The 26,789-nt window shown below is 41.9% G+C and overlaps 1 protein-coding gene across 12 annotated transcripts; it reads left to right on the top strand.

Moving 5' to 3' along the window:
* Nucleotides 1-66: 66 nt before the first annotated feature.
* MAPKAPK5 (MAPK activated protein kinase 5) lies at nucleotides 67-26,764 on the top strand. 12 transcript variants are annotated; one of them, XR_012831465.1, is made up of 15 exons: nucleotides 67-169; nucleotides 4,860-4,933; nucleotides 6,205-6,280; nucleotides 7,497-7,594; nucleotides 9,078-9,186; nucleotides 11,846-11,935; nucleotides 12,571-12,666; nucleotides 13,919-13,999; nucleotides 17,819-18,006; nucleotides 20,311-20,431; nucleotides 21,113-21,243; nucleotides 21,886-22,007; nucleotides 22,368-22,472; nucleotides 23,240-23,709; nucleotides 24,217-26,764. XR_012831465.1 is itself a non-coding variant. In XM_075718167.1 (15 exons), the coding sequence occupies exons 2-15, from the start codon at nucleotides 873-875 to the stop codon at nucleotides 23,332-23,334; spliced, it is 1,413 nt and encodes a 470-aa protein (XP_075574282.1). In that variant the 5' UTR covers nucleotides 134-169; nucleotides 665-872; the 3' UTR covers nucleotides 23,335-23,918. The 12 variants fall into 12 exon arrangements, 11 of the variants coding, with proteins under 11 accessions (XP_075574280.1, XP_075574279.1, XP_075574286.1 ...); XM_075718167.1 differs by lacking the exon at nucleotides 24,217-26,764 and adding an exon at nucleotides 665-899 and having other exon boundaries at nucleotides 134-169; nucleotides 23,240-23,918; XM_075718165.1 differs by lacking the exon at nucleotides 24,217-26,764 and having other exon boundaries at nucleotides 21,886-22,001; nucleotides 23,240-23,918.
* Nucleotides 26,765-26,789: the final 25 nt, after the last annotated feature.

Raw genomic sequence — 26,789 nt, 5'->3', positions numbered from 1 at the left:
GGCCCAGCGCCCCCGGGCCGGCCCCGCCGCCGCCCCCGGCCCCCCTCGCCGTCTCCTTCCCTTCTGCCTCGCCGGCCTTCGGCCCCTGGGGGCCTCCCGCCCCCCCCTCAGCCGCCCGTAGCCCCGCGGGAGGATGTCGGAGGATCACGAGATGGACAAGATGATCAAGGTAGGCACCTCCCCGCCACCGGTCCCCGCTTGCCCCCTGCCCTGCGAGGGCCGGTGGGCAGCCCGGGCAGGGCCCCGGGGCCCGCCGGGTCCCGGTCCCTCCTTCTCTTACGGCCGCGGCTCTGCTCCTCGCTGCCCCTCCGCCGGGGCCCGGCTGCCCTCGGGCTCGTCGCCCGCAGCGCTCCGGTGTGGAGCGGCAGGCACTGGGCAGGGAAATAGGAGCTGCAGGCAGACGGCTTCTACGGGGTCCGGCCTTGGGGGATCGGTGTTGAGACGCTGAGACCGCGGGGAGCAGAACCGGGGCTCCTCGGGGCGGCCGGGAGCTGGGGTCTCTGCCTCCCAGCAGTCCCCGGCTGCGGAGGCAATGCTGTCGCCTCAGCCCATCTCCGAGTTCCTGTTCGGATGCTGTCGTGAAAACAAATCTGGCGTGTGGGATGTTTGTGTTTTGAGTGGTGGTAGAGGAGCTGAACAGATTCAGGCTTGATTTTTTTTACAGCGAGAATCAGTGTGTGAGCTTAGCGCTTCCCAGCGAATCCTTCTGTGACCTGGCTGAGCGGATTTCCTGAAGAAGCTGGGGAAACCCTTTTGAGACAAAGTGACAATAAAACAATGTTTTAAAGACTCTGTGGGCACTTTGCCTTGTGCAGAGCGTTTGCTGTTGCAGATTCTGGATACCTTCTTAAATGCTTATTTTAATAAGATGAATGAATTCCTTAAGGATTTACCTTAAGGTAAAAAGACTCCGTATGTTGGCATTTGCCGCCTTTCTTTACCCCTGCTATCTGCCATGGTGGGATTTGTCTTTACAAAGCTCATTGGGGGCAAAAATCAATGCAAGAGAAGGAGCAACACAGTCTTGTGTTGCTGAAATCTGGATTGATTTAACATACGTGGGTCTTACCTTTTGAACTAAAAAAGCCCAAAGCAGAAGGAAGTCTAAGCACTGTGTTCAGACAACCCAGATTGTACTTAAACTACGAGATCAAGTATCGAAATTGTATACTGTCTCTTCCGGCTTCATTGTCAGTCTTGGCACAGTGCAGGTGAAGTAGCTGTCCAGAAGGCTTTCAAAAAGAAGGTTTTTCAAGTAGTTCATGTGAAGGTAAAGATCTACATCAGAGCTCTTGGGGCTTAAAAACAAAACATAAAAGCTGAAGCAGTTGTATAAGCATAGGGACAGTCCTGTATCTGCCTCCTGCCCCTCTCAGTTTGGAGGGGTCCTGACAGAGAACAGATTCTGGGCAAATCTTTTGGATTATAGGCGTTATCTGAGTCTAAAACATATTTTAGTACTTTTATATATTATGCTGATTTCTCTGCTTCTCAAATACTTTGTTATTGTTCAAGTTTGATTGGCTTTTACCTGCATCTGCGGGTTTAAGGTCTGTGATTCAAGATAGTGATCGCTGTTTAAGGCAAACTAGCTAAAGTTGGAAGGCTGCGTCTTGGAGCAGTGGAGATGGAGTTACATTGGTTGTTGGCATTTCACTTGTTGAATATGTAGCGTTTGTCCAAGCAGCAGTCTGTATACTTTTAATTGACCGTAGCGAGTGTGCATTATTCTTAAAATACCTTATTTCAAACCTTTTCCCATTGGTATTCAGTGGAAACTGAGAAGCACCTGAGCTTTCCCCTGAGTAGTCCCGATGCATGCCTAACCCTGTCTGAAAGCAGCTTGCTGGAGATCAAGGTAGGAGAAATCTGAGAGTCCGGCCTTTCCAGGCTGTTAGCATCCCAGACTGCTGACTCTGCATGGGAGGATACTTGAACCGTTGTTTTAGGTACACTGAGCTTGCTGAAAGGGAATTGTGCTGTTGAAGAGAACTCAACTCTTAAAGCTTGTGTGAAACTTTTTTGTAATTGAATACACTTTGAATTAGTTTATTCCCTTTGCCTACTGGAAATTAATGTAAAGAGTGATCAGAAGTTTAAAGTTCCTTTAACAGCAGGAGCAAAAAGGTTTACTGTAAGAAATTGCACCGCTGCAGAGTTTTTTTGAAAGCACTCTCCCCGACACTCTTCTGCCTCCTCTGTTCCCAGCCACAGCAGATTAGTTCCAGCTGACCTGTCAGCCAGTCTACAAGTTCAGTGCTGTGCAGCAGTGCTACTGTAAGGCGTTTTATTCTCCAGATGTGGAGCTAAGTACAGGATACCGTACCCTCTGCTGCCTGCATCCACAGTACATTAATCTAAAGGAAGAGGCAAGGCATTTAGGCTTACCAGTTAAAACAGATTTTGATGTTTTCAGAGGGCAGTTTCATCTCTCTCTGTACATTTTAAATATTTCCTGCTGTTTGAATGTTATGAACTCATGTTGATTTGCAGCTACATAGCCTTGGTATTGGATTTGGAGCTCCTGTTTCTGAACTAGAAGTAAGCGATTCTGTACCTTGATGGCCACCAAAGTTCTCAAATACTGTATTTCATGCTATTAGGAAATGGTGAATAGTGTTTCTTGATCACTAGATTATTCATTTTTACTTCTAAGTTGTAAAGCTGCTTTTGAACGAAGATTGTAATCCAAATAAAAATATGCAGAAAACAAAAATGTTGCCTTTTTTATTTAAAACAATGGCAAATATGCAGAATATGAAAGAGGAAATAAATTGTTATTAAAAATGGACTTATTTGTAGTTGTTGAACTTGTCCTTCAGGAGTTGAGAACTGTCAGATTGTATTCTCACTTCATTTGATTCCTAGATCACAGCCTTTCCAATTCCTAATCGGCTTCTCTGTTCCACTTATTCAGCTGGAATGAAGCAAGTAGTCTCTGTGCCATCGCAGAAGTGGCACAAGGCAGCAGAAACTGTTTAGTCAAGACTGGGCTTGTATGTGGAGACAGTATCTCTTTTTAGACCAACCTGTGCAGTTGAAAGGGTTAGGTAAGTTTTGGGGCAGGCCGGCCCTTCGGTTTTGGAACAGGAGCAGCAGACTTCAAAGCTCTATAACAAATAATGAAGAATTGTTATCACTTAATCACAGTGTTGCTCCAGAGTACTTTGGCATTTGCTTCTCCAGTTCAGTGGTTTGACTTTCTTCAAAACTTAAACACTAAGTGTGATCTTGAAAGCATGTGCTGAGGAGGTACTCCTCAGTTCAGAGAAACCCTTTCTCTGCTCATTAATGCTCTTCTAAAACTGTGTTTTCATTCCATCTATGATGCATGCAATTCTCTGTATCTGAATATCAGGAAAATTAAATTAGCTTTTCCCTAATGCGCTTCTCACAAGTGAAATTTATGTTAGTTGAATTGACAAGAAAGTTTCTTTGTGCTTCTGCTTGAAAACAACAAACCATGTGTGATGCACCTTTCTTTTAAAACCCTTCATAAAATCTGCAGTTAACTTTAACTTTTTCCTTTACACCTTTCACACTGGTCATTTATGATTTATGCAATACCCACTCCAGACTGCATTAAAAGGCAATTTTTCCTTTCATATCTGTCTCTTGCACTCTCTAATCTTAATCAAATCTTGCCTTAAATATCAGCTTTCCTCTCTTGCTTTGTTTTCAATCCATGTGGCTTGAGGTCTGGCTCCAGCCTGGCAATAGTGTTAATCCGTGACTGTTGCAGCAGAGGCCAATGATCCCAGGTTGGGGACTGCCATTTTCAATACCTTAGTTGAGAGCACCAGTGTTCTCAGTTTTCTCGTAGTTTGTAGCACGAGTGATTCCTGAAATGCTGCATGTTTTGAATTGAAGTTAACAGAAGGGGCAAATCTGATCAGAATAAAGTTGCTTTGCAAGAAGTGGACTCTTCCATTTGTTTTCAGTGTATTTGGGAACTATTTTACCTGCTTTCTTAATTCTTCTCTAGTGCTAGCTTTTGTTACCACCTCCTTTTCTTGCGCTTTATCAGAAAGCGTGGCTTTTTGAAAGATGATCGCGCACATAGGTAACAATGTTCGTAAAAGAACAAAGGCAGAATTTTATGGCATGTGTTACTTTGACTTGTGTTGGCACACATTTCCACCGTTCAGTCCTGCTCTGTTGTTAGATCACCATCTGTGTAACAGCGGCATTAGTCAAAATGCTGTGCGCTGAAGCTACGTTCACATCGCACCTTGTGACATGTTTAAGCACGATAGCACCCAAGCTGTGTCATAACAAAACCAAACCCTGTTTATATGGATTTGGACAAAAGGATCATAAACATGAGCCTGGTTCATTATCAGACAAGCTAAAACTAGTCATGCAGTAATTTAATTTACAGTGTAATGATTCCAAAGGTTTGAAAACCCTAAGAAAGCAACAAAATCATTTTCCACTGGACCGTATGACCAAAAAGTACATAATAATGCTGTAACTAGGCCTTTGTATTAAGTTGCGATTGATCATTTATAGGTAGAAAGCTGGATTTAAGAGTCGGGGTGGGGAGAGGGGGGGAAGTGCCCTTGATACGCTTTCTGTATTAAAGGCGCAAGATCCCATTTACTGTTCTCAATAATCCTGTTTTGGAATGCCAGGGTGAGCGTTCTTAGCTGCACAGAAATAATAATATGTCTCAGTTTAAAATTATGTAAGCATTTGTATTTATGTTTAATTTTCCTAGGTGAAGCAAAACTCCAAAGCAGGCTCTTTCCCTGCTCAGGTATCTTGCAAATCAGGTCTGCTGAGCTGGTTTTTTTGGAAGGGATGTAGTAATTTTTTTTTTCACTCTCTTTCCCCTCCCCCTGCCTCTTCTTGAACAGGAAACCTCCATTTTAGAGGAGTACAACATTAACTGGACTCAGAAGCTGGGAGCTGGGATCAGTGGTCCTGTTAGGTAAGACACACCTGCGGATTTGTATGTAATCTCAGCCTGTTTCATTAGCCGTGGAGAAGTGAGTATGTGTTTTAATTGCAATGTGATACATGGAAGACTCTCTTTGTAAACAAACAAATGTCTCTGTACTCCATGTGGGTTGTAGCTGATGTGCGAGCGAGGTATTGTCTTTTATGGGATATGTTTGAAGTAAAAAAATCTCCTTGCCTCTCTGCCTTGTCTCGTCTCACTGCCGTATTCCCGAAGCAAAGCAGGAACAGGAGTCGGTTGTGAAACGGTGGCAGCAGAAGATTCTCAAACACCTTTGTCCTTTTGATGCTAGTGTCAGTGCGGTGCAAAGGTCGCTGCTCCCGTCTATGGTATCATCACTTGGGGCATCAGCACTCTGCGCCTCTTAGCTATTTTTACCAGCTATTTTTTCACATCATCATGTGAGGCCAAAGCAGATAATGCCATGAGCTCTGCATCTCATACCAGACTTGCCCATCATGAATTTCTAACCCTGCAGGAACTGGATGCTTTCTGTAAAGCAAAACATATGTTCCCTTTTCAACAAGAACTCTCCCTTTTGGGAGTGGGAGTTTGCACAAGTGCTGGAAAACAAATGTCTGCACCTCTCCTTTCTGGGAGCTCGACAGGGCGATTGTCTCTTGCTACCGTTTATCTTCCTGTCCAGGCAATTGGTTTCTCCTCATTCATTTTCTGTTGCTGTGTTGCCTCTGATCTTTATTAAAATATCCCTTTGTTTTTTATTCTTTTAGCTGCCTGTTAATATGTGGACCCTTCCCTCTGACGCAGTTCAATTGTTAATGTTAAATGGGGGAAAGAGAGAAAAAACGTGTGCGGCACAGTTGGTGGCCTTGCTAAAACAAGGATTTCCATTCAGATACACTTTATTTATTGCAGACTACACCCTCCATTGGAGATATTCAGGCTGCTTCTGTGTGGTTTGGGTTTTTTCATCAAAAGGCTGAATGTCTAGAGTGCATTCTGCTTGTCTGCAGTTACCCATTGCTCTGAAGCACTTGTTCTGCATTGCTCAAAATACAGCTTTGTGTCAGGTGTTTCTGTATAACGTATTAGATTGTTGTGGAAGGCTGAAAACTGAGGCTTTCAAGCTGGGACGTGGTGACAAATGCCCTGTATATTCCAGATTGCGGGCATTCCTGTTAATTCTCATGTGGAGAGCAAACTCATAACTACAGATCAATTGCTTGAAGTGTCTCTTTAACATTCTTGCTGACTGAATAATTTTATTGCTGTAATACCAGAGTCTGCGTGAAAAAATCCTCTCAAGAACGCTTTGCACTGAAAATTCTTCTTGATCGTCCAAAAGCTAGAAATGAGGTATAGTTCCTGTTTATACTGTCTGCCTTCTGACACACTGCAAAGTCTCACCCTTTTGGTGAATTGTTGCAATGGTTTTTTTTTTTTTAAAAAAAAACAAACCAACCCCTATGTTCTGCAGATCTTGCTATGCAAGGTTCCTTAGGTTTGATCCTCTAGCCTTGCTGTGCTCAGTTCCTATAGGATGAGGTGGTGGGTGAAACAGAGGGTCTTTCTAACTCTTGAGTGTGCTGTAGGCGTTAGCTGTATATGCACAAGTGTAATTTATAGAGCTGCATTTTAACGCTGGTGTTCTCCCTGTGTCCCATGTAATGTAACACGAATAGTTTAGAACTGGTTTTGCTTCCATACATCTCACTCTTGGATGTCACTACTCTAAGAATTGCCAAGAATGCTTCAAGTTGCACTCTAGATGGTATGGGTTTATCTGTGTATGAGGAACTCAGTAAGCTCACTGATACTTTTTGTGACTTACTGTGGCTGGCAAGACCATGCCAAGGTACCAAACTGTCAGTCTGTTGAAAATGATGGGCAGTCGTTCAAGTTTTTATGAAAGTGAAAGAAGTGTTAATTGTCCTCAAGGTTTAGGCAACTTCCATTTCTCGTTACTGAGCAAATTCTCATTTAAAATTCCCAGGGAAAAAGAATCTGTTTACAAAGTGCATCAAGCCTTGACTTGATTTAGCAGTCCAGGTAGCTTTAAACTGGGGAAAATTCCTTAGGTTCCTGTTTCAGAAAGTCGGAACAGGAGATGAGGTTTCCCATGTTGTGAGTGCTAGACCTTGAGGCCATAAAAGGAGCTGGATTATGGAATTTCAAGTTTTATTCATGAATTTTCGGTTTCAGTCATATCTCTATTGCTACTTTAAAGCTAGTTCTAGCTTTAAAGTTATTTTTAAAACCCAAAGAAATCAAAGATTGGGCTTTTTCTGGAACTCTCCTGGGTTTGATTCCATGGTCTGTAACAAATTGGTTGGCAATGTATGATCTTTTTGTCCTACTCAGTCCAAGTAGTGTAATGGCTGTTGGTCACTCATATAAATGCTTGTAGGCACTTCTTATTTTCTGAATAATTTTAAACTGGGTGTGACTGGTGCTGAGCACAGCTGGCAGCGCACGGGTTCATGTGTGCCATAGTCTTGGGGGCAGAGGGAGGAGCAGAACTGGTCAAGTATGTGTCACCGTGTACAGTAACGTTTCTTCCCTTCTCTTCAAGGTACGTCTGCACATGATGTGTGCAACACATCCAAATATTGTTCAAATTATTGAAGTTTATGCTAACAGTGTGCAGTTCCCACATGAATCCAGCCCAAGGTAAGATTACATAGGGTGATTCATTCCCACAGCTTGCTTTCCATGTTTAGGCCAAGGTATAGTGGAGTTTGCTTTTTTTTAATCACAATGTGACCAAAATGAATATTTATAGGGTGTTCCAGATACGATATTTATACTTCAGACTAAGCAATGCTTGCTTTTTTCCCCTGTCAATGCCCAGAACTGTGCATATTTAAATGAATTTGTGTCCTTCACTACTGGTTTTGAATACATCTTCATTTCTCAGGTTTTTCAGTCTGCGATACCTGCATTGTCTGAGAGAGTATATTAGCTTCTAGCTTCTGCCCTGCTTTGATACTGCTTTAGTAGCTTGAATTGAGTTGTAACCTTTGAGCCTCCTTCTGCTTTCAAAGCACTGTTAAAGCAGGATTGAAGCTGCGGCTGTTGTTGCTACCTAGAATCCTAAGTGAGATCCTTTTACATGATGGTGATGCCTGTGAGCTACTGGGAAACTCAGAGTGCCAGTCTTCATTTTAAAAAAAAAAAAAAAAAAAGAATTGTTTCTAAAAATACTAGGTTCTGCCCTGTAAACTCACAATACATTGTCCTGCTTAAAATGAACACAGCAAAACATGAAGCAGACTTATTATTTTTCATACATAATATTGCTTGGGATAAAAATGTTGTCTTCTAATTGGATATTAGTTGAGGAAAAAAAGACATCCGACAAAAGAGCTGGGAGAATTAAAGAGCTGAGACCTGTCTTAGTCTCTGATTTATCCGATTCTGCTGTGTGGTGAGAACAACTAGAAGTTTAGTTTCTTGAGGATCTAGCAGTCCTGATCTCCACATTTCCCATTCATTGTCCTTCATAATTATGTCTATAAAACTGTAAATTAAAATAATGAGGTACAGTAGAGTATCCAAACTCAAAAGCATTAGAGATATTTCCTCAACCTTCTGCTTCTAAGTTCCCATGAACATCTTTAGTGCCTAGGCAGATCAGCATGTCTGCAAGGATGGGTGCAGACAGGTGCATGCTGTGCTCTAAGCCAGCTCCAGCCTGGAAGCTGTTTAGCCTGTTTAATGCAAGACTCTACCTGCTGTATTATTCTTTGAGGGCAGAGTTACACATCGATGTGTCTAAATGGCTTCCAGGTCCAAACTGGCTTGCTGGTGGAAAGCGTGGGTGGAACTTGCATGTATCTGTCTGAATGCACCCATGTAGACATGTCCATGGTGTTTGTTCCAGCTGGATGTGGGAGCCCAACATGAAGAACAAACTGTAGATTCCTGGCTGACAATCAGTGAGTCAGATTGTGCTGGGAGCCAGAAAATCCTGCAGCTTATATGCTTAAAGGCAAAATTACGGGACCAAAATAGCTCTAACAACTGTAGGAGAAGCAAGTATATGTCTCTCTTTTGGCCTGCGTCAGTAGATATGAAGTATGCATTATTAGCGTAGCAATTCTGTTATTTTTTGATTATTTTTAATATAACAAAATGAAATGCTTTTGAACAGGGCTCGGCTCCTAATTGTAATGGAGATGATGGAAGGGGGAGAGCTATTTCACAGAATCAGCCAGCACCGGCACTTTACTGAGAAGCAAGCAAGCCAAGTAACAAAGCAGGCAAGTTAACACCCATGTATAAGCAAATCCATGAATGATAATGGCTGAAGTATTTAACAATTTCTTGGGGTGGGGGGGTGGGAAAAAAGGAAGCTAAAATAATCCTCAGTTCTGATCCAATGATCATTGCCTGCTTTGTTATAACCTGACCATGCCAAAGTTTTAATAGAAGCAAAGAATCTGAAGGTGTGGGCTAGTTCTTCTGGGTTGGGACTCTGGTGTCTTTGCTGTCCTTAGCAATGGTTTTCTTACCCTGGTCTACAGAACACTTCACCAGAGCGCGCTCTTTTCTTGCACAGTCTTCCTGCTGTATACCTCACTGTTGTTCTAAAAGTGTTACCTCCAACAGCCCACAGGCTCTCACCAGACCCCGCGTGGCTCCTGAGCTCCAATTTGAGAATTGCTCTTGGCCATGAGGCAGACTTGGCATTTCTCTCGCCTCTTGGGCGGGGTAGCAGACAATTATGTACATGTGTCCTGGGCCAGTGGTTTGCAAGCTGGGTTCTGTATTTGGTTTTATGAAGTCCTGCCTATCATGGAAGATAACAAGAGGAATGTACCTCTATAGTGCGTGTTTTCTGTGGTGTTTGTTCTGATGTCATTTTTCCCTCTCCATTTCTCTACCCAACTCACTCCTGAATGTTGTGTCTTATAGCCTGCACGATACTTATTCCTAGAGGTTGTGGTGTCCATCAGGCTCTTTGTTGCTTAGCAGTGCATCTGGTGTGACTAGCTTACATCCTGCTAGAGTAGGCAGGATGATGAAGCAGAAGGGCCTCAGTGTTGGTTCCTCTCTGTTCTGGGGTGAACTTGTTCCCTTTCACTTCCAAGCTGTTGGATGACTTGTGGTGCCCGGTCAGAAAGCTTGGATTAATGGGAGGGTTTCAGGAAGGATGGTATGGCTGTATGTTGTGATAGCCTTTCTAGGGAGCCACAGCAAAGGACCAGCAGATTGCCGTAAGGAACCGCAAGGCAGAAGGATCTTGCTGTCAAAATGGCTGAGCTCTTCTGCATGGGAATTGGCACCACGGCATGAAGCTGAGGGGTGGAGTTGCCATTGTTTGCTTCTTGCGGAGGTTATATTGGCATTCCAAGCAAAAGATATATGAACTGTAGGTGAGAGGCTATACTGGAGATACTAATCAGTAAATGTCCTGCTCCCACACCAGTGATCACTGCAGTGAATAAAGGAAAGAAAACATGAGACAAGATATTACAGCATTTGTTGTAAATAGACGTGACTGTTTATGAATATATCCATATCCCAATCACATGCTTCCCCCTAAGCTGGGGAGATAATGTGTGGTACTGAGGCAAAAAAGGGGGCCAAATAATTTCATTTTACTTTTCTGTCTTGTGCTTTGACTTGTTTCTAATGAAATGCTAATCGTGCTGTTAGCTTTCTGGTTTCATCCAACAAAGAAATTAGGTGGAAGTACAGAATTATTCTTGACAGTTTGTTTTCATGTCCTTTGGGCCATTTGACAATGCAAGGCAGTCTCCAGGATTAACATGTTGGGAAAATCTTTTAAAACTATACAAAAAGACAAGACTTTGAATTGAATTCTGACTGTGTGTACACTTGGGTTGTTCATGTCCCAAGTAACTCTTTGCTTTACTGTTTATACAAATTAAGTTTGAAAGTAATGTTAAAGTCATACTTTTTCATCTAGTGGTTCTTCATCATTGTCTTGAACTACAGGTCTTAGTTCCTTGTACCCCGTAATAGTTAAAAACTTGTTGCAAAGCTATCTCATTTTCTCTGGGAATGTGTTTGTATTTGTTTCTGAGCTAAGTTAACACTGAAGTTCTCTTGTCACAGTAATTTGCAGTCTTCTAAGGACTCAGCGCTTCACCCAGGGTACTGTGTTTGGGTAGGATCCTGCAGAAGCCAATAGGAGTACTTTCAAATAAGGGTCATGTGGCTTTGCCTTACTTTTGTTTCAGTAATGCTGTTTTGAGTATTTATGCTTTGGTTTTATTTAAATGAATTGCACTTTCAGATGTACAGTCTGTAGAACTTTCACGACTGGGTTACAGGTTTCTAAACCACAGCAGTGTAAGAAGCTGTCTTTGAAAGAATAAAGTAATGCATTTCTGTGTAATATCCCATGAAATGAGTAAATTGCAGGCAATACTGCCACGAATTAAATAACAAAAATGTCTGAGTGTTGACTCTTAAGTCAGTAACAAATGCATTAAAATATTCACTGAAATACTGAAGCAAGAACTCACTGTTGACTGTTAAACAGAATGTAATTGCTGGAGAGTGTGCAAGCAAGTGTAGTGACCTTGTAGGCCTAGCACAGCATATAAAAGGACACTGTCATGATCTTTTTCACTTCTGGGGGGCTAATAATGCCCTGAGTTAATCAAACCAAGATGGTTGGGAAGCCCGGTTCAACTTCGCTTTTATTTTCTGTTTGCTCTGAGTGAAATGCAAACTGAATAGCTTGGTGGATTTACTTTCCCAATCATTGCTTTACTGCACTACTGTGCAGTATGGCCAGGCTTGTCTTAACTCAGAATTGTACCCAAGCGGAGTGAAAAAGTTTGGGGTCTAAGCTATGTTGGCAATGTCCTTTTTAAAGCTAAAATAACTGTCCAGGCTAAAGGAGTTGTTCTGTAATTGTAGTTGATTTATTGTGCCCTTTTTCAGATAGCTTTGGCTTTGCAGCATTGCCACTCACTAAACATTGCACATAGAGACCTCAAGCCTGAGAATCTCCTCTTCAAGGATAACTCTCTGGTAAGATGAAGACTTGGTATTCTTTGTTTACTGCTGAATTCTGTAAAATGGCTCAATCGTGACTTTCAGAATAGTTGTAAAATGATATTAATGCAATGTTTTGGTGACAAAAATTAATTACCTTTTTTGGCTTTGCACTTTTTCCATACTCTGATCTGGTTGGAGTACAGGCTGTCCGTGCTGCTGCTGTTAAATATAGGTCAGGTTCTTCACCTCAACATAGAATCCTGCTTTGCTGAGGAGAAGATCCGCTCGCTCTGCCACATTTCCTCCCAAGGTGTCATCAGGATGTTCTAACATGCGTTACAGGTGCTTTGATGTTTCCAAGCACTTGCCTGTTTCTTTCTTCTCCTGCTCATAACCACTCTGCATATGCAGTGACCCCCTACAATGTGCTTGGTGCTCTCCAAAATCTGAGAGGGGGGGCTGCTTTTGACCCAGAGCACCCAGGAAAACAAAAATTATTGTTTTAAAGATCAGTTTATGACCTTTTAGCTGCTTTGTGGAATGGTAAGGGTATAAATACAAAAGAGGAGTATGTGTGGCAAAGGTAAGATGGGTACAAGGTGAGAAATATGTATTAGAAAAGCTGATACAATGAGATTTTGTAATGAAGCCTCTTCTCCTTGTTTTAGGATGCACCTGTTAAATTGTGTGACTTTGGATTTGCCAAAGTAGACCAAGGTGACTTGATGACACCACAGTTCACTCCATATTACGTAGCACCTCAGGTAACAAATGATTACAGTTCTAGGCTAAAGGGGAATCATGGTCTTTATTGCCTGTGCCTCCATAACCACGTCATTTTAAAAGCCTTTGCTGTCCTGTTAAGGGCTCCTGGGCACAGGAATCTTGAGTAATTGTATAGTAGCCACCTTTCAAGATGGAGTGCCACAGTGATCTATTATTACAGCAGGAGATAGTGAGGCAAATTTCCCAGACTGTGTTCTTAGCACTGACTTATTGCCGATGCCTCCTGACTCTCCCAGGCCCGACTCCCACTGGTGAGAGTACTCCAGGATTTTGACAATTGGCCTTTAATGGCACTAAAGCAGTTAGTTTGGAAAAGTCCCTGCTTTGCAATCCTTCTTCCGGCTCAGGCTCATTCCAGATTACATTAAAAAGGACTATGCCGAAACAAAAAGGTTCTGTAAAGGCAATTGCTCAAAAGGAGGGCAGTGCCAGAGGGTTACCCGTTCACCTTGGCTTGGCCCCCTTGTCAGTATGCATTAAGACATGATCTGTAGTTACAGACAGGCTGGTTTTTGTAGTGCTGCTTTCCCCACTCTCTTTTGTGCTTTGTGTTGGAGTCCTGAAGAAAATTAAAAGAAAACTGCAGATAGATATTTAATTGCAGTATTGGGCATGTCGGCAGCCTTCAATGACTAGGAAGAGCAATTGCAGAGATCAGACCATGCGGCCACAGTCGAGTGCCCTGAAAATGCCTCCCCAGCTGGAGCCTGCTGGTGAAGGGCATGTGCACTACGGGCAAGGGTTGTAAAACAAGTGAACTACCAAACCCGTAGAAAGCTTTTCCTGAGTGTATTTAAACTGAGATTTTTGTAGAAACCCAGAAACACAGATTTGATCAGTGAGGGACAAATTTGATGTGATTTGTTCATGGGAAAGGCGAAAAGGGACATCTCTGGAGCTAGGATTACCCTCCAAACACACTTCAGGTTCTAGTTCTAAAGCACGGAGGTGTTAGAGGTTTTGAACAAGAGGTGTGAGCAATTGCTTTAATTAAGGCAAAACCGGAGTTTTCATCCAAAGCAGTAAAATATTTTAGCTGAAATTTTCCCCATGTAGAAAGCTTCAGTCTTTCTTAGGAAGAATAGTTTGAGTTTGGCAGAGTCTTCAGTAGCTGGAATAAGTCCACCAAATGGAAAAGCATCAGGCATCTTTGGCATAGGCATTGCTGTTTGTGGTGCCTGTAGATGAGATGTATTTTGCATTATTTTTTTTTTCCTCTCATGGGAACAGGTATTGGAGGCACAAAGACGGCATCAGAAAGAAAAATCTGGTATTATCCCCACCTCTCCAACACCTTACACTTATAACAAGGTAAGCTATGAAACAGTCCACAAGTCAATATCTTTAAAGCACAGTGTCTTCCCCACCCCACCGATGTTATCTGCTGTAGAAGTAGTCTATAGACACAGTTTATCACCTAAGGCAATAAACTTCAATGCCCTGAAATTACGCACTTATGGCCAGGAGCAATAAAGTTGTTCTCATCTCTGTGACAGGAATACATCTAACTAGCCAAATATCTCACACTGAGTAAAAAGCAGAATCTACAGGAAACAGTAGGGAAAAGTCATGTTGCTTGCTGTTTTGTGTACATGTGTATTTTCAACTGTAAGGAAGTGGTATCTTTGGCACTGTATTTCTCAAAAATGTGGTTCCTTTGTTTTTTCTAAAAGGACTGACCAGGTATACAGTGGTATTTCTCCCCTTAAATGTATTAGGTTCAGAGCAGGTTTCATTCAGCTGAACTGGCAAATTAGAAGATAATGATCTGTGCAGGTGGCCGTCTTTCTCAGTTTAGAAGTGACATGCTGAAAGACGCTGAAGGCTCTGCGTTCTTTCTGATAGAGTGAATAATGAAATGCACACTTGGTCCAAGCCTAATTAACGATCTTCTAATTAAAGGAAAAATATACAAACACTGTTAAAGGAGCAACAGGATTTTGGAGAGAGTAGAATGATTCTGCTGAAGTGTGACCACGTGGGAAGTTCTTTCACCTCCACAAGAGGCTGGTTCAAAGGAAGCCTCTTTTCTGCTGTCAGAAAGAGTTTCTGGATGTGCAAAGCACTATTTAGGCTATCTTGTTCAGGCAGCTGTGGTGGTACCTTGTCTGTATTGGGGATCTTCTGCAAAATGACCAATGGTGTATTGCGTTATCCGTAACAGTAGCCACAGGCAATAACAACTGCTGCTAGAGTCTTGTAAAAAGTGTCAACAGAAAGTGTCCTGAAAGGTTATACTCCTTTGTGGTCATTCCAAAGCGTTTTCTCCATGTTATCATCACTGTCTCTTGCTGGCTTAGCAGTGTTTTGAACTACTGAGTGTTTTTCTTTCAGAGTGTCAATTTTGATTAAAGTTAGTCGGGTTCTGATTACAGTGCTAAGTATCTACACTGATTCCAGTTTTAAGGATGGTTGTTTAACCCACCACATGCTAGAGGGGGTAGTTTGGTATATAGTGTTATGTTTTAGTAGCCTTCTATAGAGAGCTAAAGCAAAGACGGACAGGGGCAGAGATAACTTACACTGAATTAGTCCACGTGGGTTTCCTAATCCTGAATCTGCCTTCTTCAGGGTTACGATTATCTGTTCTCCATCCTGGAGAAACAGCTTGATGATTGAAGACAGACACTTCTTATAAAAAGTGTTCTCAGGTGACAATAGTCTTTTCAATACAGATTTTCTTCTGCCCTCTCTTGTGTGAACCCCAGTCACAGGGAAAGTTGTTTTTTATAAATTCTGAAAGTCTCACAAGGCTCGAGAACTCCACTTCTGTGGGCTGAAGCAGATTTACTCTCCAGTAACAGCCCTCTCCAAGGGCGCTCTCGTTGTAAAAGGGTAGATGCAGTTCCAGAGACACCTAGAAGTGGTTGCTCACTGTTCCTGTTGGTAACAGTTTAATGGCTGTTTTGTTCTTTTAACGAACCAAAGAGCCCTGGCCATGGCACCTGAAGCAAAATATGGGACATATTCTTGTAAAGAATGGAAGAACCTTGAAAACAGATACCAACTGGATTAACTCACATACTGACAAGGTTCAGCTGCCGTGATCTTCTGGGATTTACAACGTGATACAGTGATTTTGTTTTCGTGTTTCATTTAAAGAATTGATCAGTCACTCTGAACTGCTTTCAGCCATGGTGGCAGTAACTGGAAAGGCCGCTGAAAGAAGCGGCCTCATCCTTACCTTGCCAAGTGTGATTCACTGCAAAAGCAGCATCTGGCATATGCCTAGTTCCCTAAAATAGACTGTGATAAACTCCCAGGTACACTGTCCTTCCACAGCAATTCAGAGCCTGAGTGGAAATGCCTGTGATCCACCCTTGTGATCAGCAGCTCTATCCCACAGATTTAAATTGGAGGAAGAACCACATCTTTGATTCCCTGCGTATTTTTATTAAGCTGTGTGTGTATCGGATCAAATGTAAGTGTGTATGTCATGACTGGAGGGGGTTGACTCTTGAGAAATAGCATCTGAGACCCATATCCACGAAGAATGTAGACACCTGTTTCCTACTTAGGTGCCTGAAGTCCCATTGATTTCATTAAAAATTATCTCTGGTCAATGGAAAAATGATGAGAATTTAGGTACCTAAATAGAAATTTAGACTTCTAGAGCCATCTGAGATTGGCTTAAACAACTTGCTGAAAAGCATCCGTATGTGGGTAACTCCTTGAAGTTTCTTTCGTTATCAGCATCCATATGTTTTGTGGAAGTCAAAAGCCAAGGGTAGGATTTAATGGTCAGTATGAGCTGATCTAGGTGTATTCCCTCCAGAGGGAAACAGTCTCACCTTTGAGGGCCCCTTTCTGGGTTGGTGTTGATCCAGTCAAAAAACAGTTATTGGAGTCAGGGATTCTGTGTTTGCTGAGTCCATCTGTGCAGCTTCATGAACGCTGGTGCTGTGGCAGAGTAGGCAGTGGAATATACAGCCTGGGGCAGACAGGGTGGTGCTGAGGTTGCTTCAGTTGGCAGCTGTGCAGACTTCTGTCTGTGTAAACAGATCGCAGAACTTCCACAGTTCCCCAAATCTGCCCTTGTGTGTCCTTCCACAGTCACCTGAACGTGGCTGGAGTTCAGGCTTTTGCTTCTGCTTGGCTGTGTGTTCCTGTCCATCCTTGTGCTGGCATAAACCTTTGGGAGTCCCCTGAAGGACTGATAGGGCTGGAAACTAAGCCAGTAAAAATAAATGATTAGCTGCACAAGTGCTAGTGTTGGCAGAAAAGAAATACTAGGAATGGATGGCTAGGGTCAGAGCAGGTCCTACCAGCCCCAGCCTGCACCATGCCATAACCAAGTGATAACAGAGCTGTATCCTTAAGGATATGGTCCAACAGAAGCTTGAATTGAAGTCTAGGCTGGAATGGTACTCTTCCCTTCTTCCCGAGTAGTGTCTATGTTGTCTGAATGCACAGAGATCCAGATGGGGAGTAAATCTGGCTTTCACCTTCTTTACTGAGCTGGTTTTTTTGGCTGGATCCACCTCCTGGATGAACTACTTCTGCATCACATCAGCAGGAACACTGGTGCAAGGGCAGGGGAGGGAGCTCCAGGCTGAGGTGGGAGGACAGAAGAGAGCGCAGCGTCAGCAGCTGTGAGATACGGCTCCTGGCTTTCTGAAGCTTCTTCATCTCTGTGCCTTTCAGGACGTGTGTTTTTTCATTACAGACCTCTCTGACTAAGTATCTCTTCTAGCTCATTTGTTTGATGGTGTTGATGGTGTTTCTTTTTTTAGTTTCACATTCTAAAAAATTACTGTATTCTGTTCTATGTTCTGATATTGAGAGACTAGGATTCAAGTATCTTAAGAGATGTAATAAATGCGCAGCTTGCTCACGCCTCTGACGCACTGGCTGTTTCCATACAATTTACCATTGCATAGCACAGAGTTACAGGAGCGCTTTCTGTAAACAAGCTACTTTTTGGTACTGGAAGTAGTTTAGCTTGGCAGCATGGAGTTATCTTGTGCTTACATATTTGCCATATTTATCCATGAAGGTCCTCAGATGGACCTTTAGGAGGAGGCTGAGCTGTGTTTCTGTTTTCTTAGCGAATCACATAGAATTTTTAACATAGCTGCACCACTGCTTGCTGCAAATCGCGCCCCAAAGTGATCATTTCCTTGCTTTCAGAGCTGTGACTTGTGGTCCCTGGGTGTCATTATTTACGTGATGCTGTGTGGATACCCTCCGTTTTACTCCAAACACCATAGTCGGACAATTCCAAAGGACATGCGGAAAAAGATCATGACAGGAAGTTTTGAATTTCCAGAGGAAGAGTGGAGCCAGATCTCAGAAATGGCGAAAGACATTGTGCGAAAGTGAGTCAGTTGAGGAAAATGTTGTATTGCTCTTTGCTTATATTAAGAAATTGGAAAATCACTTCAAAGTGCACTATCACAAAGGGCTCATTTTTCCAAAGGTGGGGGGAATTGTCTGTAGCACATACAGCTGAAACATTTTGTATCATATTCAGCACAAATGAAGTCTAGTAAATATTTTTCTTTCCCTCTCTTCTTTCCTCCCCAACTGTTGTGTTCAATTTTTGATGTCTTCAGTCTCTGAAGTTGCTAGAGTATGTTGTGCATTTAGTCCCTAAGGGGAGCGGGTACACTACCTTGCTTCAGAACAATATAGACAACCAGCTGCCACATCTGCAAGTGCTCTGTAGGCACATATCTTCTATGGTAATGTCTAAACGCCTGTTAAAATCAGGTGGCATTTAGGTGGCATGGCAGGAACTGGTAGATCTGTCCCTTAAAACCCTGTGCACGTAATACACAGTCTAAAAGGAGTCAAGAGAGAGGCATGAAAAGGGAGGTTAAGATCTGTCACAAGGTGTTAGACCATGAGATAAGGTTTTGCATCGATATTTTATTCTAAATCCTAATGGAAACTGTTTTTCATGCAATGCACATCTCCATTGCAAATCTTTCAAAGACTCTGGTCCTGTGGTCCTGTTTGAAAGCAGGAATGTGGCACTGATCAGGTCTTGACCTCACTTATTTTTTAGAACGTGAGAGACACTTACTGCCTTTGCTTGTATCACCAGAGGAACTGGAAGGATAAAAGCAATGCAAATAGAAAAAAATCAGTCCGTTAAATAATTTTAAATTGTCACTGTCTCCTCTGACGTACTGTAAAATCTCCAAGGGCTTAACATTATTTGGAAAGGTTGCTGGGACCTGTTTATAGCAGTGCAGGAGAGCCCACAACCTTTCACCACATAAACTGCAGATCATGTTGCAGTGAAACTTCCACTTATACCAAGGTCAAGTCTTTATTCTCACTCAGAAGCTCCACAGTCAATAGGTTTCATTATCTTTTAAAATGGCCATGAAACTCAGCTCACAGAATGTTGTTACTTGGATTCAGTTCACTTAATTCTCTCACCAGTGTTATCGGGACTCCCTTTCCTGCTTGTCTTTTCCAGCCAATGAGTCTGAATCTGTGTTTATGGTGCAGGAATACATTTAGGCTGGATAAATTTACATTTCGTTTATGTGGACTGCTATTCCTATGGAGTCTTGCTTCTGGAAGTCACATTTTGCATTCAAGCAGCTGCTTCCTTTCAAGCATGTCAAGCTGATTTCTGACCTCAAGCTTTATGAGCTGGAGTGCTTGATAATAGGTTAGGACTTTGAAAACCTACGGAAAAGGAATGCATGTGTCTTGGGTCTTGTATTAAAACTGAACTTACGACCTGTTTGGCAGCATGGCCTTGCAAGTGAAATTTATGAGCTAGTCTGTGGTCCTGCTGACATTTTGTAAAAGTTATTTCCACTTTCTTGGTACATTAAACAATTCTGTTTTGCAGCCAGGAAGCTGATTTACAGTGTTGTCTAAGAAAGTGTGACAAACTCATCAAGTCATTCTGTTTCTAATTTAGACTCTTGGGATAACTTGTCAGCACTCTGTGTGAAATTTTACTTTTTTTATTAAACGGTTATGATTATCATGAGAACATGAGTTTCTCTGCAAAATCTCTTTCCAGGGTTTCATTCTAGTAAAACTTAATTCCGTGGAGTTTTCGGATATCTTAGAATAAAGTTCCTTCTTATTTTGAGGTGCTGTAGCCTGCCAAAGTGTCCATTACTTGAGGCTTTTGCAGGGGGAGAAAAGCTAAGGTTGCATGGTGAAAGCAGTTAATTCAGCAAACAGGTTTCCAACTTTGAAGCTTTGCTTTACTTCACCATGCCCAGAGTCCTTGGTATGAGTATACAGTGTTGTGTGGATGAGCTCTAGATGTGCATTTCCAGAGACTGTCAGTCTGGATTGTTTCCAGTTCATCTGGAAGATAATTTCCCATCTGTGAGGATGTGAATATACAGTTCAGCGGTACACAAGTATTACTAAAATGGCCTCCAGCGCCTTTCTTTTACACTGAGTTGCTGAATATAACTGAATGAGCTGTGATAGCGTTGAAATATCGCTGCAGCAAGGGTCAGTGAAGCTGGTAGAAAGTCAGACTGCTTGTGAGTCAGCTTAGTGTTTTAGTTGTTAGGAGGAGTTTCTTTTTTGGCCTCTCTAATGCTTAGAGATTGCTAAGTGCTCTGATCCTAGACAGAGCAGCACATTGTGAATCAACAAAGACCTCATTATGGACTGATTGATTCCTCTCCCAGGCTGCTCAAGGTCAAACCTGAGGAACGGCTGACCATTGAAGGTGTGCTGGACCATCCCTGGCTCAACTCCACTGAGGCACTTGATAACATCCTACCCTCTGCCCAGCTGATGATGGACAAGGTCTAAACAACATTTTATTTTCTCAAGAACGTTGCATAGAGGAGCTGGGTAGCTCTTGGGTGGTTTGAGTGTTTTCTTTCACATGGTATTATGCAGACAAAGAACTCCCCTCCTGCCTTAATGAGAGCCTGAGATCTTTGTAAGAAAATGGAAATGGTTCCATTTGACATCTGGGATAGGAGAAGATGTTCCAAAATTAGGGGTAAAGAGCAGCCAGGTGCTAACAAGGAGAGAACAGAGTATGGCAGTACATGTGCTTGAGGACTCTTCTGTAGGCCTTTTCTCTCTTTTTTTTTTTTTTTTCCCCCCCATCTTTTATACCTGACTACAGCTATGACCTCATTAATTAGCAGCAAATGCCCTTCTTGCTTCCTTGAAACTGCTCAAAGAGGAGTTCAGTCAGCACTCTTAAGCTTGTGAACATGAGAAGCAGAGATGATCCTTTGTCCTGTTCAGCCTCTGTGAGGTTGAGATGTATTGTCCCACAGTCAATAACTGTAGTTCTAATCATGTCTTGCATAACGCAAACCTGATTTTTGTTATGCATCTCTGAAATAAATAGCATTTGGGTGTGCTTTTTTTTTTTTTTTTTTTTTGTCCAGGGCTAACATTGTCCATATTTTGTTCTTTAATTCACAAAGAATCTAATTAAAACATCAAGTGCAACTCCCTTCATTCCAGGCAATGGTTGCAGGGATACAACAGGCTCATGCAGAACAGCTTGCGAACATGAGAATCCAAGACCTCAAAGTCAGTCTCAAACCCCTTCACTCCGTCAACAACCCAATCCTGCGCAAAAGGAAATTACTGGGGTAACTCTCTAAAGCTGTTTTTGAAAGATCAAAATGTAGGCAGCTGTGATGCCAGGAGAATTACTTTAAACATGTTACAGGTTCATTCAGTTGTAACTACGCTCCTGAATTTCTGATTTGGTTGACACACTCTTCATGCTGAAATAGGTAGTTGGAGTCAAGTAATACTTGCACAATATGGTGTGTCTTCCAAGATATGCCAGTGAGGGCAGGAAGGAGATTGGATAGCGTTATTATGTTACACAGGTAGCAGAACAGATCTATTATGAGAAGATGGGTCACATGTTGAGTAAGGTATGGCAAACTGGGAGAAGGAATTCCAATATTTTTTTCTGATCCTGACATTTATTTACTGAAAAAGTGAGGTAATCTCTCTCTCTTTGTTCAAGTTACCCATCTGAAAACTAGGATAATGGATTTTAGGATTACCCTTACTTGAATTAATTTAAAGGAATATTTATTTTTCTTCATATTTAAAGTGGCCTCATAATGCAGGACATTGTTACAATTAATGCTAAATCTAGCTCCCAGTCCCAGCTTTCCAGAGAGTGAAAGAGAGCATTATACTCGTGCAGTTATGCGACGAATAACGGACTCGAGTTGCATTCAAATTGTAATTGTTTCCTCCTTGTTCTTTTGCAGCACTAAGCCAAAGGATGGTGTTTATATCCATGACCCTGAGAACGGAAGTAACGATTCCAATGTGGCTCTGGAAAAGCTCAGAGATGTGATTGCTCAGTGCATTCTACCACAGGCTGGTAAAGGTTGCCACTTTTAAGAAAGTTACATTCCTAAACATGCAAGACTGACTTTACTGTGCCTCAAGATCAGTCTGTGTCAGCAGTGAGGAAGGATAAACAAAACTCCTGTTGTCCTAGTCAGTCTCAAGAGGAAAGCATTGTCTGGACTGTAATTTTGGTGCATGCCTGCTATTAGTGTCAACAGGACATGCAGAGCTGTTAAAATAACTTTCAAACAGGAGTGGCTCTCGGGTCTGCTTTCAGATGGGTTTCCTAGTTTGCGTGAGGCGAGGAGAAATAACTGCACAGACTGTTCACTAAAGCTCTGAAGTTGCTGCGAGGCAGAAGGTCAAACCTCCTGTTTATCTTTTTTCTCCTAAATAGGAGAGAATGAAGATGAGAAGCTGAATGAAGTGATGCAGGAGGCGTGGAAGTATAATCGAGAGTGTAAGTTGCTGCGAGACACTCTTCAGAGCTTCAGCTGGAATGGTGAGGAACTCTTCCACAGAGAACGGTGCTAATGCCAGGCAAAATATGAGAAGCGGTGACCTTCTTATATGGAAATAAAAAGAAATTTCTTGAATTTGTGTCAGGCTGATTTAGGTATTGACACTGTTTTAGCCCATCTGCCAGCATGGATGTTCTAGAAATGAGGTTGAAAGTTCTGCTTTAAAATTTCTATTTGAGGTTCAGGGTAGAGCTTTCAAAGGCATGAAGTCATGTAGAAACGTAACAGCACAGATGGATCATCACTTTAGAAGCCGCTTTAGCTGTTTTGAGCTGGTTTCCTTCCAGCTGTTTATTACCTGCTTTCTGCTGGAGGCTGCTGCCCTCATGTATATCAGCTCATCATCTCTTCTGCTCAGTTTGTATAGGAAACAGAATTAAACTAGGCCAGCTGCCTTGGGAGTGTTCAGATGGCTCCTGGACAAAACAGGGTGGCAGAGGTGTCAGCCCCCAGGAGCAGATGCTGATGAATATAAGGGGACCGGGGCGTCAGCCAGGTTCACGAGAGCTTGGCCGTGCCTCTTCCCTCATTCTGTTTTTTGTTTGGTTGGGTTTAATTTAGGTTTTTAAGTGCTCAATTTTTTTTCAGTGGAACTAGAGATCATAACTCATTTTGGTTCCCTTGCAAATGCTGTCCTATGTTTCTATGTGAAGCACTGTTTTGTGTTCAAGTCAGTGTATGATTCCAGCAGTGATTGCTTTCCTCCTTGTGCCCAGCACCAGCTGACTACCTATTCTTCTCTTTTCAGGCAGAGGATTCACAGATAAAGTGGATCGACTAAAACTGGCAGAAATAGTAAAACAAGTTATCGAAGAGCAGACAAACTCCCATGACTCTCAATAGCTGGAGCTTCTTAATCTTATTTTTTTTACCATTTAAGATTTATTCTTTAACTGTAAAAAGTATTTTTATGTAAATTAATAAATCATAATTATTTCATTAAATTTCCATACTGCTTGAAAATGCTGTATAGTTGTAGATACAAAAAAATCATTGGTACTGTAATATTTTTTTAAAACTCAGTTCCTTGAGGTATATATGATCACTTATGTACTGTTAATCATGAGTCCCTCGGACAGGGGCAAATTATATTGTTAAAGACCATTCTTTTTCTTAATAACCAGTTGCAGAAGCTGCCTTCCATCTGCTATACATACAGCCAGCTGCAATGACTATGTATGTGAATGAGACAGCCACAGTTTCTCAACACCCTGCTCAGTAAGTACTTGAAGCAAGTGCTGTGAAACCCAAACTTCATAGCTATCCTTTGCACCTAAATTCTGAGTCTTTATGTGAGGCAACTAAATAGCCTTCTGTTTCGCTAGATGACCTGAGAGCCGCGCTTGGCCTTGCCAAGGGCACCTGAGTCCATATGCTTGCTGTATTTTTCAGTTCTGATCAGTAGCCCTCTTTTTTTTTTTTTTTTTTTTTTTCTCTTCCCCATCTTCCTCAGACCTTCTTTAAGGCTTAATCCTCTTTCTTTCTTCTTCCCCATCTTCCTCAGACCTTTTTTAAGGCTGAGTTGGCCATTCAGCATAAGACTCCTCTTTTTATCATATTGTTCAACAGCAGAACAGAAGAATGTTCTAGTTACTTATGTACAAGTTATTTTTATTTTCATGGTGGGATCTTCTACAGACAACAACAAGTGTAGGGTTCATTTGCTTTGGCCCCAGATCAGCAGTTTGTGTGTTCCACCCATGTACTCCATTCTTTCCTTTCTAGAAGATCCAACACTTGATTTCAGACTTGTCCTCTTGTTTGAAAGAGATCATCCTGGCAAGGGTCATAGTGCTGCTGTGTGAATCCACCGGTGAGCCTTCTCTTGTGTCACCTTCTGGAGTCCAAGCTCCCCATCTCTTTGCCTTCGAGCTCCTCTGGGGAGCAACAGATGCAGGGCTGCTCCTTGACACACGTCCTTATGCTGCCTGGACCGTGAGGCTGCCCAGGGCAGCAGATTCTTACACTAGTCTGGAACATTGGCTCCAAAAGCTGCTTTTTTTAATCTTAATTAAACAAACAAATGAAAAGAATCTGTACATATTTCTAGTTTTCTACCTTCTGACGCTTTTCTTTCTTTTGAGACTGGTCGAAGGCTTTTTATAGAGATATTTTGGTACTAAACCTGTGCAGACGTTGAATGAGTTTGGTCTGCAGACTGAAGTGCCAATTCAGGGCTACTAGTAATGACTCTTGAACATTATTGTTATATTTCATAGCTCGTTAATTTTGGGTTTACACTTACAAACCTGAGCCATGAATCTCCCAATTTACCGTTATGGCAGTCCAGCCTTGTTCTTTTTTGTCTTTTTTTCTATACCAGACTTCCTTGCAACCTTTAGCTTGGATGGCAAACCAGTGTCTGACTCTTTCTATAAAATTTTGTAAATGGTGACTTACTTTTTTACATGAAGGAGATACTTCATTTCCCATTCTTTGTCAGCACCTTGTTCAGCTTTCTTTTAATCCTGTTGATAGTTTTCCAATGCCTGATTTATTGCAGAATAAGAACCACAGTCCCTACTTAACCATCACTTTCTCTGATGGAAATGGGGAGTTTTTGTGTAAGCCAGAATTGTACCTCTGACACTACATGGAATATTTGTGCACTGACATCTATCGATGACAACTGTAGAGAATTAGCAAGAGACGAGAGTATTTGTCATTTCTTGGTAGCATCAGCAAGTTTGCAGGCCCTATTTGCCTTTCTGTCCTTGCCCTAAATTCTAGGTCATGTCAACATCCACACAATCTCTAAATGTAATAGATTATTTCCTTTTTAACTTGAAATACATGTTTTTTTCTGAGAAATCGCACTGTATTGGAACTTTTGTGTGTGGCAAATAGAGAAATAAACAAGGAAACCACATTTATTTGAATGGGAGTGCAAAAAATTCCCCACAAAAGCACTTCCGCTGTCCAAGGAGTCAAATACTTGGGCAGTTTTCTTGGGAGCCAGAACTTGTTAGCAGAAAAATGGATCAGATTGTAGCTACTCTCACGGTCAATGCGCAGTGCAGTCAGCAGAGACCGCTGCCACGCCGCAGCCTGATACGATCCAAGCACCTTGCGCGCAACTTGGGCGTGTAACACGCTGGGACCTATTTTTAATCTGGCAGGTTGCTCTAGTGTTAAAGGTGATAGTAGCAAGGCGTATGCTGTTGTGTAACACTGTAGGAAATGGCTTCAGCCTGTTTCTGCAGCACCGGTGTGCGTTTGGTATAGCGGGGAGCACCTTGGGGTGCGAGGGCGACTGCTGCTCACCGACATCGGAGGCTGCTCAGAAATAAGCAGGGAAGATGGGATCTGACTGTGCGTTAGAGGGTCCCTCCTCTCTTTGTGGTCCCTTAACTTGCACAACAGAATAATTTCAAGCTGTTACTGATAGTGAGGTGGGTACATCTGTGACGGACCGTGAAATGTTTTGGTACCTGGAGGGAAGTTAAATTTCTAAGGGCTTTTGTGAATAAGGAACTGCTTTTTATGGATTTACTGTAGATTTTATTTTCTGGGATAAATAAGAATGGCCTGATCTAAAACAGAGGTAGGGAGGGACAGATTAAGAAATGCAATTTGAAGATTCAAGGTCAAATGGTTTTATTTCTATGAGAAAGTTGATTATTTTACTCTTTAAAAAGTTATGGTTTAGATTTCAAAACTGAATACACTTTAATGGATTAATTTATATATTTTAAAATAGTATTTTACTTTCTCCTTCCTGTGTTTTTTATTTTTCAGTTGACATAAATGCAAGATACCTTGTCTTGATTATGTAAGGTTTTACTTGGTAATAAATCTACTGATCCTTTATAGCAGACTGTGAATATTGTAAATACCTTGAGGTGGAAGGGTTGTGTGGGATCAAAGAAGACATTCTTTATACAAACACTAAAAGGATATGAGAAAGCTCTGTAGGCTTTTTGGGTTTTTTTAGAATTTTATTTAAGAGAAAAATCTCTGAAATCGTTTGACCTTTCCAAAATTTTATGTATATCTGACTTCTCCTGTGACTTGATTATTTTAAGCTATATATATATTCAAAACTTAGAAGAACTTGACTAGGCAAAAGAGTTTTCGATTGGAAATAGCAACATGTCGAAGTTTTGCTGTCATTACTTCAGGTTTTTCTTTTGAAAATCTGAGTCTGTCCTCATATGCCATGTTTAACTTCTGTGTATTAAAATGTTTTCATTTCTCCTTTTCAGTGTTATCTGTAACATGTTAGTTTATTTTGGATCAGTATTATATTGTAAATATTACGCATTGGTGTATATAAATGATTTTACTAAACTTAAAAG

This window comes from Pelecanus crispus, chromosome 11, assembly GCF_030463565.1.
Source record: "Pelecanus crispus isolate bPelCri1 chromosome 11, bPelCri1.pri, whole genome shotgun sequence".
NCBI lineage: Eukaryota > Metazoa > Chordata > Aves > Pelecaniformes > Pelecanidae > Pelecanus > Pelecanus crispus.
Note: the sequence above shows the minus strand (reverse complement) of the source record. Positions and strands in the feature narration are given on the sequence as shown.

What these genes read in the sequence shown, in the direction of transcription:
- MAPKAPK5 (XM_075718164.1), top strand. Translation starts at nt 134, where the DNA reads ATGTCGGAGGATCACGAGATGGACAAGATGATCAAG. An exon ending in GTCCAAAAGCTAGAAATGAG is followed by an intron (nt 6,281 to 7,496) that starts GTATAGTTCCTG and finishes CTTCTCTTCAAG; the next exon opens with GTACGTCTGCACATGATGTG. An exon ending in CACCTTACACTTATAACAAG is followed by an intron (nt 14,000 to 17,818) that starts GTAAGCTATGAA and finishes CCTTGCTTTCAG; the next exon opens with AGCTGTGACTTGTGGTCCCT.